At 43.7% G+C, this 19,089-nt stretch overlaps 1 protein-coding gene across 2 annotated transcripts in view; it reads left to right on the top strand.

The window, feature by feature from the left end:
* Positions 1 to 19,089, top strand: part of Mcc (MCC regulator of WNT signaling pathway) — a 264,056-nt gene that overhangs the window by 166,318 nt on the left and 78,649 nt on the right. For both annotated transcript variants that reach the window (XM_027941081.2, XM_071612192.1), the window contains exon 4: positions 1,911 to 2,053. In XM_027941081.2, coding sequence (XP_027796882.1) covers positions 1,911 to 2,053 — 143 coding nt within the window. The remainder of the gene's footprint in view (positions 1 to 1,910; positions 2,054 to 19,089) is intronic.

Genomic DNA, 19,089 nt, shown 5'->3' with positions numbered 1-19,089 from the left:
GGAACAGCAGCACCATTTATCACTTACTTTCTTGGCTATAAAACAGTCTCAGCCAAGCTGAGGCTGATTACATTGGTCATGCAATAAAAGGAATTTATTCATCATACACAATCTCCTGTTAACTAAATTAGAATCTTAAGTGGCGACTGAAAGGAGAGCTGACATATCAGTGCACAAACAGTTGTCCTCTAGACCAAAAAGGTGACTCTGAAGAGTACTTTTTAATTGTTTTCTTTCCTAAATCTAATTATTGTTGAATTCTGAAGATGTCTAATAATGAACTCGCTCATATATCATTAACCTTTATCTTTTGCCTTCACCATTCCCATTCACATTTATATTTGGCATGGCTAGGGGCTTTACATCTGCTTAAATTCTTCCTAGTTTTCTGAATGGCTTTTATTTAAATACCTTATAAAGCAGGGACTCTTTGATATGCACCCAAATCTATTTCCTGGAAGAATGTTGATTTCTTTTCTTTCTTTCTTTTTTTTGGGGGGGGTACTGAGGATTAAACCCAGGGTGCTTAACCACTGAGCCATATTCTTGGCCCTTTTTAATATTATATTTAGAGACAGGGTCTCACTGAGTTGCTAAGTGCCTCACTAAGTTGCCGAGGCTAGCTTTGAACTCACAATCCTCCTGCCTCAGCCTCCCAAGCTTCTGGGATTACCGGCATGTACCACTATGTCCAGCAAGAATATTGATATCTTGAGAGAAGCAAGAACTTTGGCAAACTCTTCCCATTTCTCTGACTTGTAAATGTGTCTCCCCAGTTGCCTCTCCCCCAAGCACTGGAGGTGACTGCTCACCATCTTGATCTAGTCCAAATTCAAGATTGTCGATTTTCTACACACCCCTTCCCCATTAGTGGCTACTCAAAAGGAATGGATTTCTTCTCTTCCTAGCTTTCTTCACAGCACCCTTTCCCTGGGACTGAGCAGACACCAGTGAGCTTTCCCCTCCCACACTTCCATCCTGTGATGATGTTCTCTCCCTGTACAGTTGAAAAATAAACACTTCAAAGAGAGTCACTTTTGCTTTCTCCAGTGCATGTGGAAATGGTGGTAGTGAAATACGGAGATGGGCAAAGTGTGTGCTTTCAAATACACACTAAAAGTCTAAGATTTCACACCTTGCTAATAGTGCAATTCAGAGACCGGAGGTTGAAAGATCTGTGAAGGACTGAAAAGAGGTGGGTGTGCACATGCAAATGAAACAGGGCTGCTTTTCAGCATTGCCTTTCTGTTAGCAAATGCAGTGGAAGAGAAAAGAACACCGCATGGTATTCTTTTGCTCACTGTTCCATTTTTCTCCTCACCTGTCTTCTTTTCCCATCCCCTAACTCCACCTACCTTCTTTGGGGAAGGAACCTGTGGTCCTTAGATGTGCTCATCTGTACATCTCTCAGAAGGTCCGATTTGCTCTGCATTGATGAACAGATGAGTTCTCAGTCACTCTAACCCCAGCATCTCCCCCACGTCCTTTTCCAAGAAGAAAGCTCCCAGTGGGACCTTCCCGGTGATGGCTGTGCTGCTCTTCATCAGACTCTTAATTTTGCTTACTCTAGCATCCATGCTAATAGTTTATTTTTTACCTTGAAATTTGAGAGGGTGAAGAAATCTAGTTTCTTTGGGAAATCTTTGAAGAGGGAAGTTTCTAGTGGGCAGATAGACAATTTTGTTCTGAACATGATATGAATGTGAGCACAGAAGCAACAGTTCAGCTTCACACACTGACTGACCATAGATATGGCCATCTCTTTGGCCTGAAAGGAATTCTGGTCCCTGTGCACTGGATGAGAGAAATCTTTCCATTTGGCATGTCTTCACCTTGTCCTTAAAAGACATATACTCTAGGGACTTGGCTCACATATTCTGTTGGTGGTGGCTGACTCTCCTTTTTCTCAGGGAGGAAGATGAATACTCGGAACTGCGATCTGAGCTCAGTCAGAGTCAACACGAGGTCAACGAGGACTCACGAAGCATGGACCAAGACCAGACCTCTGTCTCCATCCCTGAAAACCAGTCCACCATGGTCACTGCTGACATGGGTGAGTCGGCCCCCCACCACCACACCAGAGTTGGGTTTCTGGATGGTGAAAGGAATCTGAGAAACACAGGGCAGCCTGAGTTAAAAATTTAATTCCCCAAGGAGTTTGCTGTGTAGATGAAGAGGTTCAGTCCCTTACTCACTACTTCGTTGGCCAAAATCCAACTGAAGAGCTGAATTAGCCTTCTGCCCTGATAGGATTATGATTCAAGCATATGTCACCTATGTTTGGAAATTCAGGAAACAGGGAATCTATTAAAAAGGCCACTGGAGTGTTTCACATTAAAGTAGTAACTGAACTATGATGGTATGAGTGGAAAGGAGGGACATGGGTGGCAGCACTTTGCAGTGGAAGAAGCCCAGCAGGTCTCAACAACTCTTGGGTAAGAAGGAACAGTTCAAAATGACTTCAGCACATTGATCCTCAGTGACTCAGAGGGTGATCACATTCCTTGGTTAAGGAAGTTAAATTGAGAAATAAGATGAGAAATGGTCACAGTATGTTTGAGAGCGTAGAGCAATGTCCATGTGGAAATATCTGGCACATCGAGTTTTAAACTGCAGGTCATGACCCACTTTTGGGTCCTGAAATTATATGAAAAAATAAGGTCTCATGGAAATGAAAACAGAGACAGGATTGTTTCATGAAACTTGTGTATTGCATATGTTTGTGTAGTAAGTTGCTAAATGAACTATTCTGAGTTGCAGTCAAAATGTTGTACAATACTGGTCCACTCAGAAATGCCTGCCTGGATTGAAATTGAAGGTAGAGGCTTTAAAGTCAACTGAGCTAAAGTGATCCCATGGTTGAAAGGATGTGGAGCCAAAAGAGGAAGGCACCCCATGTCTTAGGAAACGCTCATACGGAGGTGGGAGATGGAAGAAGGATCAGGAGAAGAAAAGTATACTGAGTTTCATGGGACTTAAAATTAATTGGGGAGTGAGATTTTATCTAAATAGTATACATTTATGTTTAATTATCAACCTAAACATGTGTGATAATACCCCAAACATTCACACAACATGGTATCATGTGACTGTATCAAAAATCTTGAGTCAGCCCAGGGTTCCAGGCTTTCTCTGCAAAGTGACAGGTAAGATGAAATGCAGAGGATCAGTAGAAATTAAGCAGGTAAAGGAGGAGATGACATCCCTCCAGGTGGGGTACATTCAAGGAGGGGAAAGACCATTGAGGTAAGGTGGGCTGGGGCACACAGTGTGGATATTGTACACACCATTAGAAAGTCTGGCCTCTTCCCAGAGACCCACCAGAAGGACTGAAAGATTTCAATAGTGGAAGAAGCAGGTGAGATGATAGGATTTATATTTTTGAATCAGTCCCTCACCAGTATGGAAAAAGAGTCATAGATCTAGGTAAATTAGGGAGGTCAGCTAGGAAACTATTAAAAAAATCTAGTAGGGCAAAATTATTGCTAGGACTAGGGTGGTGGCAGTTGAGATGTAAAAAAGAAAATGGATATGGAGAAGGTGAGAATTTGGCAAGATTTGCTGCAGGAGTAAAATAGGGCAAAGGCAGACATGTGTGTGTGTGTGTGTGTGCGCGCGTGCGTGCGTGCGTGCGTGCGTGCAGGGGCAGGGGTGTCCCTGAAGGGTTTGGTTTTTCACAGTTTGGTGTGGTTGATGGTGGGGCACTCACCACTATGGGGAGTCTAGCAGAGAGAACCAGTTGGTTTTGCAATGAGTTTTGTTTTGTTTTGCTAGTAGAGGAGGGTGGGGGAACAGGTGGAGATCTTGTGTTTTGTTGGGCAGGAGTTTAAGGTGTCTTGAGGTATTTGGATGGAGATGTTTCAGAAGGCTGTAGGCACTGAGATAAGAAGTGAAGAGGAAAGTTCTGGACCTCAGGTTGTTTGCAGTTGGTCACTGAAGCAGTAGAAGTGGATGCACAGAGAGTGAGAAGTGAGCCTGATGGAGCCCTGGGGGCCACCAGCTGAGGAACGGACCCATCAGGAGCCAGTGGCAGGGATTTGCCTCGAACCATTTCAGTCTCAGTTTAAATGTGCCTCCTCAGAAGGTCTCGGGAAGCCCCAATCTATGTGACTATGCGGACGTTGTCGCTGCCCCATTTGTTGCCTTCTCATATGACGTTGAAATTTTAAATCATATCGCTATTTGACTCTCCCACTAAACTCTTTTAGGCAGAAATGTGGTTGTTCATCTGTTAGTGTAACTCTGGAGCCAATGAGAGCCTGGCACGTGACATATGTTCAGAGATCCTGTTGGAACCGATAAATGAATGAAGCAGTCAACCAATCCACCAACCAGTCAGCCAAACATGTAGGGAGAAAATGAGAAGAGAGGAATCCTAGGGTTGTGAATTGGTGTTGGTCTTAGCAGCAATCCAGGCAGCAGCAAGTGCTTTAAAGACACATTCCCCCATTGTACGACTGGCTCCCACAGGCTCCCTCAAATCTGGAGTGACATCACTAGGGCCTGAAGCTCCTGCCTCTACTGCCCTCCTTGTCTTCCAGCTCTGGCCACACTGGCCTTCTTTCTCACTGTCCCTTCTCCTGCCTGCAGGCTCTGCATTCTCTCCCTGCTCCTTCCAAGAGTCGGTGCATGGCTTTTCCCTCCATCAATCAACTGTCTTCTGCCCAGGTCTCCCTGACTCCTTCAGGTCTGCAGTATCACTCGCTCCAGGCACACCCATCCCTCGTAGCACTTAGTTGTGTTTGCATTTAGTCCCTCAAGTGTTACAAGTCATTGTCACTCACATGCTGGCGGGGAGCTTAGCAACCTTGTATGCCAGCCTAACAGTGCCCACACGTGGGGGGCACTGGAGTGAATCCCTGAGTAGGAGTGGACACCACCTTGGAGCTCAGAGTTCTTTGGAGAATGTGGTGACAGGTCAGCAGGGAAGACCCACAGTGGGGTCAGGATCACCCAGGAGGCCTGCAGAGAACCTTCATGTAACCTCAGGCAGAACCCTGAGAAGACTTTGTGGAAGTCACAGCTCAGTGGAAATGCAAGGGTCAAATGGGAGAGAAGCAGGTGGGGGAGGCTGCTCTGGGCAGAGAAGGTCTGCCAGGTCCCTGAGGACAGCAAGCACTTGGGGACAACTTTGAGAAGTGCAGTAAGGCTGCAGCACAGAGACAGTCATTGTGTGTGTTAATCGGAACTGGCTGGCTGCCTCTTCTTATTCCTTTGCCATTCTCCAATTAAATTGCTTCAATAGGGAAAAAAGCTTCCATATATAAACACCATTATAGGAAATCATTAAAAAGCATCCATTTCATTATGCTTGCTATATTTGCAAACCTGCATTAGTAACCCAGAGGTTTTCTTGGGCTGGATTTTATATGCAGAGTTTGCTACAGTGTATTTGCTGATGTCTAACGATAACAGGAGTTAGTCCAGTCTACTCACTTCATCAAAAAGCACTTTTCTTTTGTTTTGCAAATCCCACCTGTCACAGCCTGGCTGCCTGTTCTGTAACCTGGCTCCTGGGCACTGTCTTCTAGGCCTAGAGGGGTAAATGAGCAGTTCAGAAAGTGCTTGAACTTTCCAAAGTAGCTAAATAAAGGAGAAAGGGCCTCAACACATTGCATTTTAAAATAAATGACGTTACCTCTTTTCAAACCTGGTCACACAGTTGTTTGGGAAATACAGGTAACTGAAGGGCTAAAGCCAAGGTTAGAATCATGGCTTAGAGCTTTTGTTTCCTCAGTCAAGCAAAGTGTTGTAGTTAGAAGTGAGACTGGATGTCACAGTTAATATGTTTTGCTCATGTAGTAGTGTACCATGTGTTTAATCCCAACCATGAACGAGGCCCTGAAGTCTTAATAGGGGATCAGAGTTCAGAGAAGGTTAGTCACTTGTCCAAGACCACACAGTTAAGAGGTTTTTATTGCTGAGCCTGTTTCTGCAGACAGCTTTATTTTTGCACTCCTATTGCATCAGTGAGACACACTGTGGTTGATATTGTACCCTTCCTGCCACCCTTCAAGGTCTCTAGTGCTGATAGGGGAATTTTAGGAGCAGCTGTGTGATCACAAGCACCTGGCCTAATTGCCGAGCATTTGTAATTAAACAAGATTCTGCAGATCTCTGAATGAGAAACAACACACTCAGACCAAACAATTCAGGGTGTTGCAATCAAGCAGAGGACAGATGTGTGCACGGGCCCATCGCGTCACACGTGTGTGGCGTCCCCTCCAGCAGGCTCTGTTCCCAGCCCTACTAATGGAACAGCAAAGCTTTTCTGGAGCAATTGCCTGTAAAACAAACAAAATCCCTGATCCCACAGACCTTTGTAGAGCTAGTGGGGGGCTCTGCTCTGGTATTTTGAGACAATTTCTGGTTTTTAGCAAGAAACTTTTATTTTTCTGGAACTTAGCAACGTTAAGCTGTTATACACTCATAGGTTGAAAGGAAGCGTAGGATCCTATGCTCGCTGGTGCGATCATGTAGATGGTATTTTCCTTAGTATGAGTCGTTTTTGGAGGACAACCAAGGAAGAGTTTACACATGGAACCTGGCTTTTTGGCATGGCTGTGACTATGAAATATGTTTAACATTAAAGCCAGATTTTCCTGGCTTAGTGGCTGTTGAGGCTTAATGGCTTCGGGAAAAATGTTTAGAAGTGTCAAGCAGCCACTCAAAGTTGGGAGATCAAGTCAGTGCAGGAAAAGGCTGCCCTGCCTCTTCCAAAAACAATTTTTGCAAACTTGGAAAGAAGTGTTTGCAAAGGTGAGGCAGCCTCTCTGGAGAAGGCTCACTTTTTGCTAAGAACCAGGTGGCTTAGTAGTTCTCTCCCAGTACCAAACTTTTTTTAAAGGGAAGTCAGAGTATTCAGAACTTTACTTGGAAACTTTGAGTATCCAGCCCTCACCCCCACCCCGTGAAAAAGTTAGACTAGACTGAAAGTTGCATCCTGCCTCCACGTAACAGGCTAAGCCCTTTGCTGCATCCCCCAACCCCTTCTCCTTAGTTTTATTGGGCAACATAATATCCCCCAAGAGATCCATGAGAGCCAAGCTCAAGACAAGCCTGGGGACATTGGCTTACTGCAGTTACCTCTCTGAGATGACTGTGTTTTCTCCTGAGCCTGGTCCAACACGACCCACCTGAGTGACAGAGGAGACCACTGAAAGTCATTCTGGAAGTTTCCTTAGAGTAACTAGGGTTGAGAGCAGGAAAGGTTATTGCTCTGCTTCGGGCTTATTCTCCTCACATTATACTGTTTAGTCGCTTCTCAGCCCTTACTCCTGCTCCCCCAAAAGACTTGGGGTATAAATGAGATAGAAATGAAAAGCCATTGATCTGCAACCTTCACTCCAGATGAGCCCCCACCATTGCTGGGATTCATGAATTCCTCTAATTTAAGAAGTCTTTATTTTCTAAACAGATCTTATCTCTTAAGGTTTACTAGAGTTTGGGATGTTTGAAACTCATGACATAGTTTTCCTTATAACCAGCAGGAGTATTAGGTTCTATACCAGCCTGTTTAGCCTGTAATGGAAATAAAGTCCGGGTCCTCATTGCTGTTCCCGCCAACCTGACCACCATGGTGAGCTTTGTTACTATGAGAAAAAAAATATTTTGGGTGTCTTTTTTGGTAATGGGGATTGAATTCAGGGGGACTCAGACACTAAGCCATATCCCCATCCCTTTTTATATTTTTTATTTTGATACAGGGTCTTGCTAAGTTGTTTGGGGCCTCACTATATTGCTGAAGCTGGCCAGGTGTGGTGGCGCATGCCTGTAATCCCAGTGACTCAGAAGGCTGAGGCAGGAGGATTGCAAGTTCAAAGCCAGCCTCAACAATTTAGCGAGACACTTAGCACCTCAGTGAGACCCTGTCTCTCAATAAAATACAAGAAAAGGGCCGGGGATGTGGGTCAGTAGTTAAGTGTCCCTGGGTTCAATCCCCACTCCACCCCACCCAAATTGCTGAAGCTGGCCTCAAACTTGCCTCAGCCTCCCAAGTCACTGGGGACTACAGGCACATGCCACCACACCTGGCAGCATTTTATGTTTCTGACATTCAGATGCTGGGAGTACATTCTCTCCCTTTTCCTGGGGGTTTGGAAATTCAAAGGCCTATTACAGGGAGAACCACAAGTCCTGGCCTAAGCGCTGGGCCTACTGTGTGCAGGTGCTGTTTGCTCTCAGGACTGGGGATGGCCTGTCTTAACAGGGACTCTTGGCTGCTGTAGACAATCCAGGCTGAGAAAGGGCTGTTTGAATTGTTTGAACTGGGGAGGGTGGTCACAGGTGAAGCCCAGGAGAACCCCTGAGGCAGTGAGGTGGAGCTGGAGTTTTCCCTCCAAACATGCCCCTGACTATCTCTCTAAGATCAGTTCTTAAAGGTCCAGAATGATTTTTAAGGCTTTACTTGCAGAATAACAAAAGCCACCCCTTCTCTACCCCAAAGGTTTCCTACCATCCTCTATAACACTAGGGAGTATCTTATTCTAAGTGTCAACTCAGTGATCAGAAATCACCTAAAAAAATGATGCTGACATTTTTGTCACCAAAGCCTTGATTTCTAGAAGCTGCTGCCAGCACTTTTCTATAAGAGGCAGAGGGTGCACAGAATCTGTGCACGCTGGAGGGAGGGGTCTGAGAAGAGGCACCAAGGACTCGGGCTGGCCATCCCTGGAGGGTGGCTTTACAACAGTTGATGTTAGGCCATCTTCCTCGGGCCTTCTTATTTACAACCAAGTTTGCTATTTCCCAGAAACAAACTGTCCAAAATTCAAAGGGACAACAGCAAAAATGAAAACAAATCCCAGGCTGGTAAGATTTTGCTAAAATAGAAGTCATGAGCGTGCAGCCTCATTTTCAGATGTGGGGTAGGGATGCAGCTTGCTCTTCTGGGACCCCCTCCCTGAGTGCTCCTGTGTTCTCAGGTGGTCATCTGCCTGTGCAGGCACACTTACAGGGGAGTGCTCCTGTTATGGGAGCTACATTGAGAAGCCCATCATCTTCGAAGTCTCTGGGTTAAATCGAGATCTCAGTGTGTATCCATCCGTCGTGAGACTTTCTTGCCTGGAATGTAAAATATTTGTTTTCCTCTCAACTTTTTATTTTGAAAAATTTCAAACTTACAGAAATGGTAAGGTGAACCCCCCAAAAGCTGTTTGTTTTAGATTTTCCAATTATTAACATTTTGCCACATTTTCATCCCCCTCCCCGTCCCTGTTTTTATTCCCCTCCCCCTCCCTGTTTTCATCCCCCTCCCCCTCCTGTGTATGTAATTTTATTTTTTTCTGAGCCAGGTGAAAGTCAGTTGCAGACATCTTGATGCTTCATTCCTAAATACACATCAGTTAAAACTTCTTAAGAACAGGAACCTTCTCCTGTGTAACCACAGAGTCTTTAATCACACTCAAGAATTTTAACACTGCTGGGACACTAATATACAATCCTAATTCAACTTTTTCCAGTTGTCCCATTAATGCCTTTTATTACTTTGTTGAATCTGAGATCCAATCAAGGTTGACACATTATACTCCGTCACCATGTCTCGTTATTCCCCTTTAATCCTAGGATGGTACCCGCTGCCCTGGTTTTGTCTGTCATGATATTGACATTTTGGAGGAGACCAACCCTATATTATCTCAGATAGCCCTTTATTCTGAATAGTCTGATTGTTTTCTTATTAGATTTGTGGTTAATTTCTTCTTCTTTTTATAAAAATCTATGTAGGTGATGATACGTTCTCATTCCCATGTTGCAACAAGTTGCTCCTGATGCCAGTTGGTCCATTATTAGTGATGTTGAGATGTTCTAAAACTACAATGGCATTGTCCTTATAAATCCTCTTGTCTTATTTAGACACAGGCAATTTGAGGCATTAAGCAGGGGGTAACCTCTGAGGATACTTTCTTTCTCCTTGGCATTCAGACCCAATAGCCAAAGATTCTACGTTTTCTATGTTGTTTTGTTCCGCTTCTGTCAATTCCTGATGGAGCGCCTTGCCGTGTGCCAAGTGCAGAGGACTGCTAACAAGAAAGCAGCAGCCCCCCTGGGTGCGGCTTTGGAGTTACAGTAGAATCCGACGTGTTAGATTCCTTGTATGTAATGTCTGGCCTCTTTGCAGAAAGTCTGCTTTGATGCTAAAAGAATTTACAGCTCGCTCTTTGTTTTAGATTTTGGTGCTGGGGATGGAACCCAGGGCCTTGTTCCTACCGAGCACGTGCTCCACTTCTGAACTCCACTCGCGAAGTTGCTTTATCAGGCATGCTATGTGCCCAGTCAGAACAGAGAAGTGAGTGGCATGGACTAGCCTTTGGCAGGCAGCAAGGGTGATGCGCACGGTCCCTCCTGCTGCCGCCCGCATTGCAGCAGGCCTGCAGCCACTTCTGTTTCTTAGCCTGGCTCAAATTCACTGTAGCTAATATCTCTTACTTCACTGGCAGCTTTCTACCTCCAGGAACTTAATTGAAAGCTTTCTGCCTTTTAGAAAGTGTGATGTGTCATTTGAGATGTCTTAAATTTGATGATCCTTGATTAAGAAGTAGGCAACAAAAGCTTGATATTTTTAAAAGTTGGCTTATAAAAAGCCTTTCATTTCTATTATGCTTTCAGCTCATCTAGTGTAAATCGAACGCCTACTCCAGACCCAGCGCTGTGAGTCTCTGGGAGCACAGTGTTGAATGAACAGAGTCATTGCTCCCCAGGGCTGGACTTGCCAGGGTCTATGTGTTGGTTAGTAGGTGATTACGGGGAATGTGATACCCTGATCAGATGCCTCCTGAGAAACAGGATTCCAGGGCAAAGCTTAAAAAAGACCTGTTGGAAAAGGAGAACGAGAGGCTTCCAAGCTGGGCAAATACCTAACCAGTAACTGTGAAGCGAATACCAAGTCCCAGAAGTGTGTGCTGTTTGAATCCAAAATCACATGTTGGAGCAGATTCATCCAGTGAATGAAAGTCCCAGCCTCTCCATCAGGGAGACTGGGGGATAGTTGTTAACACCTAATCCATGTAGCTGGACTTTATGTGGGTTAGAATTTTTCCAGGGGTTTAAAAACAATAGCAGCAATTTTTAACAACCTGATTCAAAATAAACCAATTCTATCATAGTTTATGGTGTCACCTTGGGGCATAGGCATGGTTGGTCCTGAGACAGAAAGAAGAAAGCCAGATTTGCCCACTAGGATGTGTTTAACTGGGCAAGATTGCTCTTGAGTTTCTTTAGTTTTTGTAGCCAAGAATGTCCTCTGACGTCCTTTCCTGATTTCCAAAGTATATGGGCCTTCCCTCAGACAGCAATATAAAAACCTAAGACCCTAAGTTCTCATTAGGAAAATATAACCTGAGCTGTGTGTTCTCTAGCTCCCATCAGAAGTCTAACTGGGAAGTGTCACATTCAGAGAAGATAGCAAAATACTATAGGAGGTGCTGCAGACTCCAGCGGGGCTGGGCAGTAGCCAGCCAGGCAGGAAGTGGGCTGGAGCAACCCGGACACACTCGCTGAGTCCAAAGGGGTCTGCTCTGCTGCTCGGCAGATTGTTGTAGTGCAGAAGGGCCCAACACTGAATTTCACAAGAATAACCATTAATCCTAATGACTTTTAAATGGTGACAATTCTTCAAAACTTGCTTTCAAAAATAGGACCATTCTGAACGCTCCAACCCTGCCAGATGTGCAGACACATTCTCTGGCTGTTGCTGGCTAATTTGCATCCTCTAGTCAAAGGAGAAGTCAGTTTCACATACTTTTCTGTGTTCTATGCCATCAGACAGTGGAGTAGATATCTGGAAAGCCACATAAAAATCCCTTGACATTGTGCTTTACGGTCTATGTCTTCCATTCTGAACATAAGAAATCTGCATAAATGTGAAACTGGCTGAGGGCACTGACAGTCACATTGCTTTATGTCCCATGAAGTCCCATGTTCCTAAATTCTTTCAGCATCAATTGTCAGAAAAAACATTGTATCTCTTGTGAAATGGAAATGCTTTCTCCTTTCTGACAGGAGATAACTTATTTTTGCTCTGGCTGCCAGGAAGCTCACAGCTAAATGGAAGAGTTGGCCTCAGAAAGTTGTGTTAATCTCCATTTGCTTCCACAGCCGTTCCCCAGTCCCAGGTGCTGTCCCTCCCCCTCCCCCCTTTGTGGTTGTTTGTGAAAAGTCCCCTCAGATTCTTCTTTGGAAAGAGACATGATATAAACGAAGTCTGTTAGAGAAAAGTGCAGCTGAACTGAGGACCTCCTCTCTCCCGTGGACATAGAAGTGGGTAAAGCACAGCCTGGTGAAGGGAGGAGTGGGCCTCCCTCCCAGGAACTCACTGGAGCTGCTGACGGGGAGGCTGGAACGTTGAAGAGTCAGTGACTCCCGCCAGTTTTTGAGGTCTTATTTCTCCTGCTCTCCCATTCTCCAAAACATTCTTTAATTAAACAATTTTCTTCAAATCCTTTGTAAGCAGGTAAGTCCTGCAGCACCTCCTATAGTATTTTGCTTTGTAAAGCTATGGTTTCTGTTTCATACATACTTATTGCTTTTATCTTCTCATTTTACTCACTGAAATACATTTATTATTTTATTATTATAGAAGTTATATATATTTGTGGCTGTATATACATACATGCATGTGTATATGTATAAAAAAATTTACCATGTTAAACCGTGTGTGTGTGTGTGTGTGTGTGTGTGTATGTGTTACTTGGAATGGAACCCAGGATTACTTTACCACTGAGCTATATATCCAGTCCTTTTTATGTTTTGTTTTATGGTATTTATTTATTGTTTTATGGCATTGGGGATTGAACTCAGGATGGTTTAACCTCTCAGCCACATCCCTGGTCCTTTTTTTTTAATATCTTTTAAAAATTTTTTTAGTTATAGATGGACACAATAGCTTTATTTTATTTATCTTTATGTGGTGCTAAGTATCAAACCCAGTGCCTCATATATGCGAAGCAAGCGCTCTGCCACTGAGCCACAACCCCAGCTTCCCTAGTCCTTTTTATTTTATTTTATGATTCAGGGTCTTAATAAGTTACCCAGGCTGGTCTTAAACTTGTGATCCTCCTCCCTCAGCCTTCTGAGTCACTGGAATTATATAGGCGTGCATGTCAGTGCCTGGCTCATATTAACCATCTTTAAGTGAATGGTTTAGTGATATTAAGTGCATTCATAGAATTCTCCATGTCCAGAACTTTTTCATCCTCCCCAGCATAACCTGTACCTAACATATACCTGTTAAACAATAACTCCTGCCTCCCCTAACCTCCACATGTCCATTCCACTGTCTCTATGAAATTGCCTATTCTATTAGATATCTCATAAAAGTAAAATTATGCAGTATTTGCCCTTTTGTGTCTGACTTATTGCACTTAGCATAATGTTTTCAAGGTCCATCCATGTTGTAGCATGTAATGAAATGTCATTCCTTTTTAAAGGCGATGCATATTCTGTTTGTGTTTGTAACCATTTAGTTTATTTATTTGTCAGTGGACGCTTGAATCATTTCCATATTTGACTAATGTGAATAGTGCTGCTGTGAACATTGGTGTACAATCATCTATTGGAATCCCTGCCTTCAGTTATTTTGGGTGAAAGCCTAGGAGTAAAATTGCTAAATCACATGGCTATTCTATGTTCAACTTGGTATTCTTGCATTGCTGTGGATCAAACCCAGGGCCTCACGCTTGCTAGGCACATGCTATACCACTGAGCTACAGCCCCAGCTCCTGTGTGTAACTTTCTCACGACCACTGGTTTCCATACCTGCAACATTTTACTTTCCTACCAGCAATGAAGAAAGGTTCCAATGTTTCCACGTTGCCACTGATAACATTATTTTCTGCGTTGTGTGTGTGAGTGTGTGAGTGTGTGTGTGTTCGTCATTCAAATTGCTATATGGATTTCTGAAACCATTTTGACAATATCTTCCTTTTATGAAGTATTTTATCCATTAACCATTAATGTAATTAATGATATGGCTGACTGGGGGTCTCCCAATTTACTATTTGTTTTCTGTTTATCCCCTTTCTGATTTTTTTTGTTCTTTTCTCCTTTCTCCCTCCTTTTGGCTTATTTGATTTTTTTTTTTAGAATTTTATTTTAATTTATTTATTATCTTTCAATGATTCCTCTTAGCATCATTTTTTTTTTTAGTGGTTATTCTAGGAATTAGAGTACCTTTTCAGAATCTACTCAGAGTTAATATTCCTCATTTCATCGTGATTTCTGTCCCTCCTTTGGCTCCTTTGGGAAACAGTGGCTGTGGCTAGGCCTGCAGTGTTCTAGATTGCACTTGTACACCCAGAGATCCTTATTTCAGCTGCAGTGGTGAAATCACCTGACCACAGGAGGCCGTGGCTGTAGCTTCAGCTGTTCTGCGCACCTACTGTGCAGCCTTCCTGAGTAACCAAGTCCTTAAGCCTCAGCTAGCACCCCAACCTAGTGGGATGGACTTAATATGCATGAAAGCCCTGTCCAACCTGGGTTAGGATAGAAGACATAACAATAGGTAGAGACATAAAGGAAGTATTAGAGTTTTTCTTCAGGAGTTCCACATGCTTTTCCAGGCCTGTCACTCCCTAAGCCAGCCCCCAAATTCCTGGGAAATCTGTAAATCTACCTATGAACCACTAATTAATTCCTTAATAAACAGATTAAGAGATAGGATATTTGAAGAAACCTATAATTTAAGAGACTTCCAGTGCTACCTACAGATCAAAGAATGAAGAGCGTATCAGATGAAGGATCCAAAGATTGACTAGACCACTGGAAACCATCTTGAGCTCACCAAACTATTATTCCTGCATGCCTCTCTGTACCCACCCCTCACCAAGTTTCCTTTAAAAGAAGAGCTAAGAACCCTGAAAACTCCTCTCTCATTCTCGAGATGACCTGCATATTCCCTTGAATGTATACCTGCTTTTGTAAATAAGCCTCTGACTGGTGTGTGTGCTGAAATTCTCCTCCTTTGCAGAGGCCAAGAACGCCCCAGTCTGGAGGTGAGTTCCCCTTCTCTCCAGGAACTCCTCAGACCCTTCCTTGAAGACATCTCCTCCCCTATGACTAAACCAAAGGATCATTATTCTGTTTCAGGAGCTAGGTTGCTGTGAATGCCACCTCTCAGGCACATTTTGCCCTGCTTGGATAACCTGGTTCCTTATCTTGGCCTCTCTCATTCCCTCTGGTCCCTTGATGTCACCTCTGGTATTTTTTTTATAATTGGTGCTTTTGTTTTTGTTTTTGTTTTTTTTTTTTAAGAGAGAGAGAGAGAGAGAGAATTTTTTTTTAACGTTTTTTAATATGTGGTGCTGAGGATCGAACCCAGGCCGCACGAATGCCAGGCAAGCACGCTATTGCTTGAGCCACATCCCCAGCCCTCACCTCTGGTATTTTGTGGAGACTCAGCCTTTGGTATTGGAGGCCCTGTCTCTGGCAGGGGCCATAATTATGCAGGGCACTGTAGCCAAAGGAAGGAATTTGGAACTTGTTATAAGGGTGTATTTAGAAGAATATTCCACAGACAGTGAAAGAAAATTCCACAGTATGGAGCAGTGTTGATGGGGGTGGACGGTGGCGAGCGATTGGTGTTATGTGACAGTACCTCTGACAGGGGACCCAACTCATCTGCTCCTGATAGCCTGGCCACCTTATCCTTCTGTGAGACATCAAACCAGCACAATGACAAAGGACGGCCAAGTGTGAGCAGATCATTAATCGGTTTTATATGAAGCCACGGTGCAGAGTTCTGTGGATAACAGACTGGAGTATGTGGGGTTAACCAGCCAACAAGGCTATTTGCATACATTCTTCCTCCTAAGACTTAGAAAATATTTGTAGCCCTCCTTTGTTTGAAGTGTGGATGCCTGTGAGCTCCTTACAGTCTGTGTGCTGACTTCAGTACCTTCCTCATGTCCTTCTGCCTTGTCCTGTATCTGCACTGTGTTCTTGATTGGTACTTTCAGAGGGTAGTGACAGGCAGCTGAGAGAAGGGGTCCAGCAGTTCTCTTGTATATCTGTGGACCTCTCAGAATTGAGAACAGTCTCTTGATCATCTTTGAACTCTGCTTCCAACCTGAGACCGGGGCTCAGCAACTGTCTGGTTATAGAATGAATGGAAATACTAGTTGGATCTCTGGTCCCTCCTCCTGTTCCCTGTGGCCCAACATCCGCAGGAATCAGCCTGGTTGCTGCCCCTGCAGTTCCACCATGAGAACCCCTCAGCAGACACATCCAACGTGACTGCTATGTCAGGTGGACCTGTGCTGGGGAAGTCAGCACGGGGTGACTGAAGGGAAGCGTCTTTTCTTCCTTATCCTGTCTATAAGTGCTTAATAGTACAAATAATTCGGGGATGTGTGTTCACTCCAGTTCAGGGCAACAGGAAACCTGCACCTGAGGACAACTGATCTTTGTGGTCACTGGGGTGTGCTGCTCCGCACCTGGGCCCCTTTACCTCTCACTGGTGGTGGTGTATACCTGCCCTTGGTATACAGAGGGCCCTCTGCAGTGATGATTATCCTCATTTTGGCAGCTTAGGGTATGATCCATAACAAAGAAGAAAAGCACAAAGCTGATGTAGAACATGCTACTATTGACAGAGTCTGTGTTTTTTAGTATTATTGTCTTTTAAAAGAAATTTTTTTTTGGGGGGGGCGGTACCAGGGATTGAATGCAGAGACACTTAACCACTGAGCCACATATCCAGCCTCTTTTTATATTTTATTTAGAGACATGGTCTCGCTGAGTTGATGAAGGCCTTGCTAAACTGCTGAGGCTAGCTTTGAACTCACAATCCTCCTATTTCAGCCTCCTGAGTCGCTGGGATTACAGGCTTGTTCCACTGCACCCGGAAATTATCTCTTAAATGTAGAGTGATGTGTTTATATTTTCCCATTTGAAAATAATATTTGATGCCTATGTTGGAGATACAATGGTAATGAAGATCAAACATCCTTCTCTTATAGTGCCACGAAGAATACAGGATAGTGGAACAGGAGCAGAGGAAGATGGAAACCGTGCTCTAGATAGAGAGGGGCTTGGTGAGAAGGTGACATTTGAACTGACAGCTGCGTGATAATTTGTGTGGAAATTAGTCTAGATAGAGGAAACAGCAAAGGAAAAGGAACCCTTGGGACAGACCAGAATTTGGCATGTTCCCAGGTCAAAGAGAAGGCCAGAAGTGTGAATAGAACATACGGAATACCAGGAGGAGGACATGTAGTTCTCACCTTGACTGTACTGCAGAATTATCTAAGGAACTTAAAAAAAAAAAAAATCCCAGTGTCCAAGCCCCACCTGAAGAGGTTTGTGACTTAATTGATCTGGGGTGGGACCAGGACTTTGGGATTTTATGAAAGCCTCCTAGGGAATGCAGCTTGGATAGGCCACGTGTCTTGATCATGCAGAGTGTTACAGGCTCTGGTAAGAACTTGGACTTGAGCTGAATGGCAGTGTGAAGCTACTGGACAATTTGGACTAGGAAATGAACATAATCTGATTTATGTCTTTAAGAGGCTCACTTTGACTATCGTGTGGGCAGTGGAGGTCGGGGGTTATTACCGTGGCCCCCTGGAGAAACGATGGTGACTTGAAGCAGGGTGGTTTCAGTGGAGATGGTAGGAGGAGGTCAGTATTTGGATTGGAGGCTGTGGTAAAAAAAAATGGATTGGATTTAGAATGTGAGGCAAAAAGATCTCAGGGGTGCTTCAGAATTGACCCAATAACCTGGTGGGTGGTACTGCCATTCACAGAGATGGGAGAGGTCAGGGAGGAACAAGTTTGAGAAGTTGCCATGCCTTATTTGGAGTGAAAACTTCAAGCTGGTGTTCTGTCTAGAGTTAACTTATAACCAAATGAGGTTGGCTAAAATATCCTGAGAAATCCTGTTCCTTTCGTGCTGAGAGTTTTCTTGAAGTCTTCCAAAGGTAAGCACCAAAAGCCAGTTGACCACTTTAGTGCATAGGACCTGTGATGAGCAGGGAAAGCTTCTTTCATACCAGTATCAGGTGGGATGTAGGGGAAGGATATACTTTGAGAGATTGCATGCAGTCAGCACCTGTTTTGCTATAATAATTGAGTAGTGTAGTCATTTATAGAATCAGAAATAACAGGTTAAAACATTTATGTTTGACTTAAAGGGAATTTCCCCCCCCCAACAAAGTTATTTTCCAAGATAAATAGCTTATGTTATAAATTTTCCTTCCCTGACCAGGCCCTGGATATCTGGCAGTAAAAGCAATTGAGATTGTTAAATCAAGATTAAATTATTGGAAACTGGGTTTGATGATGCACACCTGTAATCCCAGCTATTTGGGAGACTGAGGCAGGAGAACTGCAAATTTGAGGCCAGCCTGGGCAACTTAGCAAATCACAAATCCCTATCTTAAAATAAAAATTAAAAAGGGATGCAACTCAGTGGTAGAGTGCACCCTTGTACCATAAAATCTCCAGGGTCACTAAATCAAAAATTAAATAATTAGAACTCTAATTCCAAACTCCAGACTGTAGACCTCAGAAATAAAATATTCATATTTTCCTAATTATGCTGATGGAGCCCTGGTGCAGTGAGAACAACATGGAATTTTGTAAGAAGTTTGTCATTTTTTTCCCCTGGTGAAAGTAAATGGATTAAGTTGTAAAGATGAAGTCTACGGATTGGTGTATGGAGTGGGGGAGCCCAGATTTGAAGTTCATTGGGGGCAAGAACTTTCTCTCAACCTTTTTTTTTTTTTTTAAGTACTGGGAATTAAACCCACAAGCATTTTACCACTGAACTATATTCCCAGTTTTTTTGTTTTTTTTTTTTTAAATTTTGAGATAGGACCTCACCAAAGCTGAGAGTCTTATTAAGTTGCCCACACTGATCTCCAACTCAATATCCTCCTGCCTCAGCCTCCCAAGTTGCTGGGATTATAGGCACGTGCCAGAATCTGTGCACCTGGCTCAGTATCTGTTTTTCAAAAATGCCTACTACATTGCTCATTCTGAGGCTTTGAACTGTTTGTTTAGTAAAGTTAGGAAATGTTTGTAGCTGAAACTCTGGAGTCAGCACTGGCTGAACAGGAATGTTGACCAGAAGGCTTTTGAAATGCCAACAACCCC

The sequence above is a fragment of the Marmota flaviventris genome, chromosome 5 (genome assembly GCF_047511675.1).
Source record: "Marmota flaviventris isolate mMarFla1 chromosome 5, mMarFla1.hap1, whole genome shotgun sequence".
Lineage (NCBI taxonomy): Eukaryota > Metazoa > Chordata > Mammalia > Rodentia > Sciuridae > Marmota > Marmota flaviventris.
This window is presented reverse-complemented; position numbering and strand designations above follow the sequence as displayed.